The sequence below is a fragment of the Atta cephalotes genome, assembly GCF_000143395.1.
Source record: "Atta cephalotes unplaced genomic scaffold scaffold00918, whole genome shotgun sequence".
Taxonomy (NCBI): domain Eukaryota; kingdom Metazoa; phylum Arthropoda; class Insecta; order Hymenoptera; family Formicidae; genus Atta; species Atta cephalotes.
The window spans coordinates 81-2500 of NW_012130982.1; the positions used below are offsets into that span (position 1 = coordinate 81).

The 2420-nt window shown below is 35.1% G+C and overlaps 1 protein-coding gene across 1 annotated transcript; it reads left to right on the forward strand.

Annotated features, from left to right (window-relative positions):
• Window positions 1-1324: 1324 nt before the first annotated feature.
• On the forward strand, window positions 1325-2353 carry LOC105625327 (the record flags this gene model as incomplete). Its single annotated transcript, XM_012206662.1, has 1 exon — window positions 1325-2353. A coding segment is annotated over one exon (1029 nt), but the record flags the coding sequence as incomplete, so codon positions are not given.
• Between the last annotated feature and the right edge of the window lie 67 nt (window positions 2354-2420).

Below are 2420 nucleotides of genomic sequence, written 5' to 3' on the forward strand. Positions count from 1 at the left end.
TATTATTTAGAAAATTGTTGATTACGATTGAGACTTGGTTGCAGTTTTATTAAAAAACGATATAATATACTCTTTTACAACGTCAAGGCGAAACATTTCTTTTCGTGATCATGTAATATTTCAGTGCGCCCGCAAAATTTATAAATCTTCAGTGATGTGACTGGCATCTGTATTTTTTATCATTACAATTTACTTGAAATGTATTTATCTTAATGTTTGTTCCGCACAAGCAAATGAAGAAATGTTAATGTGTCTTTATTTCTCTTAAATATTTAAAGTCAAATAAGCATTCGATGACAAATAAATTTGCTTAGGTTATTATAAGCTATTAAATACTATTGTATTTGTTTAATTAAACGAGTGACATTTTAGTTGCATGTAGTAGTTGCATTTTCTCCAATAATAATTATGCCAATATAAACTATAAACGTCCAAATTCCTCCTCTTTATTATTATATGACATTAATATAATGTATTAAATTGAAACATTATTAAACGTGTGTTATTAAATTTCATTTGTGTAAACAAGTCATGAACGAGAAAGTTTATTCATATATGTATGTACTTTTTATAATTAAAGGATTATTTTGAATATGTGAGACGAAAAATAAGATATTTTTGTAAAAAAGATTCCATCATTAATTTATTATTATATTTTAATGATAAATTTAAACTATAAATAAGCATATTTTTTGTTTTAATTTAATTTATTTTTAGCAACCCACATTTGTGCATATCGCATAGAGCACAAAGCAATTCATGAAAAATAATGAAATAATAAAGAAATTATATATTTTATTAAAGAAAAATTATTTATTTTATTTTATTAAAATCTATATTAAAGTATCAACACAATAAACTCATCAATCTTTCATTTGTAAAGATTCAATTGTAAAGAGATTAAACCTTTGTAAAATTGTATATATCTTTCTAAAAAACTTATTTATAATTGAATTAGGTTTTTGCACAAAAAATAAATGCCAAATTTTTGCAATCCGTACGGAAATATGCATAGAATGCATGAAATAAAAACAGCAATGGATTAGATTATTTAAGATCAACAAATAATTTATTTTTGCATATTTTTATTATCTTCACAGTGCAAACAAATACATTTATTTATACAATAAAATAATCTATATGTGACTCGTTAAAAACTTGTGATAAAAATTTTTGTAAATTGCTGTTTCTTAAGTGTACTAACAAAATAATGTTACATTATAAATTGATTACTAATGAATTTTATACAGATTAATGAATTTACAAATTAATAAATTTTATGCTCATATTACTGTGCACGTTTCGTCTCTTTGTTTTATTATAGGAACATATAAGGCAATCTAGAGAAAATCGTTTAGACGAACTGGGTCGGAAATCGACTCCGTGTCCAATTTCGGTTTCCACAACGGATCTGCATGATCATGGCAGCGAGTCACCTAGTTTAGAAGTCTTGCCCAGCAAAGAATTGATGCCCCTTACCACCATGATACCTCAGGAATATACCAAAGATCTCGTCCTCGAGATGACTTACAATGCTAGCGATATCATCGATATTCACCAGAGTAATAACGTGAGCAATGCCACGCAGGAACGTCTACAGGAGTCCAGCGAAGAGCCAGAGATGCGCGATAACTGCTGTCAAACCCGAGAAAGTCTTTTTGAATCACGAATGCCAGACGCGATGGTACCGTATGGCTTCACGACCTTCGGTGTGCGTGCTCCCAGTTCTCAGAACGGGACCAATCATCATCACTTTCATCTTCATCGTCAACAATCACAACAAAGTCCGCAACAGTCTCATCAGAGCGTCCAGTCCTCGCAGACGAGCTCGCAATCGCCGCAACAGAGTTCGCAGCAACAAAGTATCTCTCAATGTTCCGGCTGTAGTCCAGCGTCCCGCGGACGAGATGGCAGTATGGGCATTTGTCCAAAGCATAATCCTATACCAGCGCCACCTGGCTGGTCTACACACGAGTCCAGTTATCCACTTTCCGTGCCGCAAGCTGCCCAGTATCCGGAACAGTTGGACTACCCATCCTACCAGAAATTTCAAAGTCCCAAGCCTAGCAGAGAGCTCAGCAGTGTCTATCGGCAATCGCCCAAGTTTATACGACAGGCTACCCTAGGTTCCGGCGAGAAATACGGTAGTTCCATATATGGATCCGGCCATGGCTCCAGCAATACGACGTCTAGCACATCACAGCACTCCTCCGGTAATACACCTACTAAACGTCAGCCTCAGCCAATAATGGATCCCAGGTATCGAGCGGAAGCAATTATTGAGGTAGATCAAAGACGACCATTCAGTATAGAAAGTACGAAAAGCGCTCCAGATGTGATCGCGACGCACTGACGCCGGGGTCCTGGGGATTGGGAACCCTACAAGAGACGCCATCCCCGTCAAAATTATCCGGCAGCAA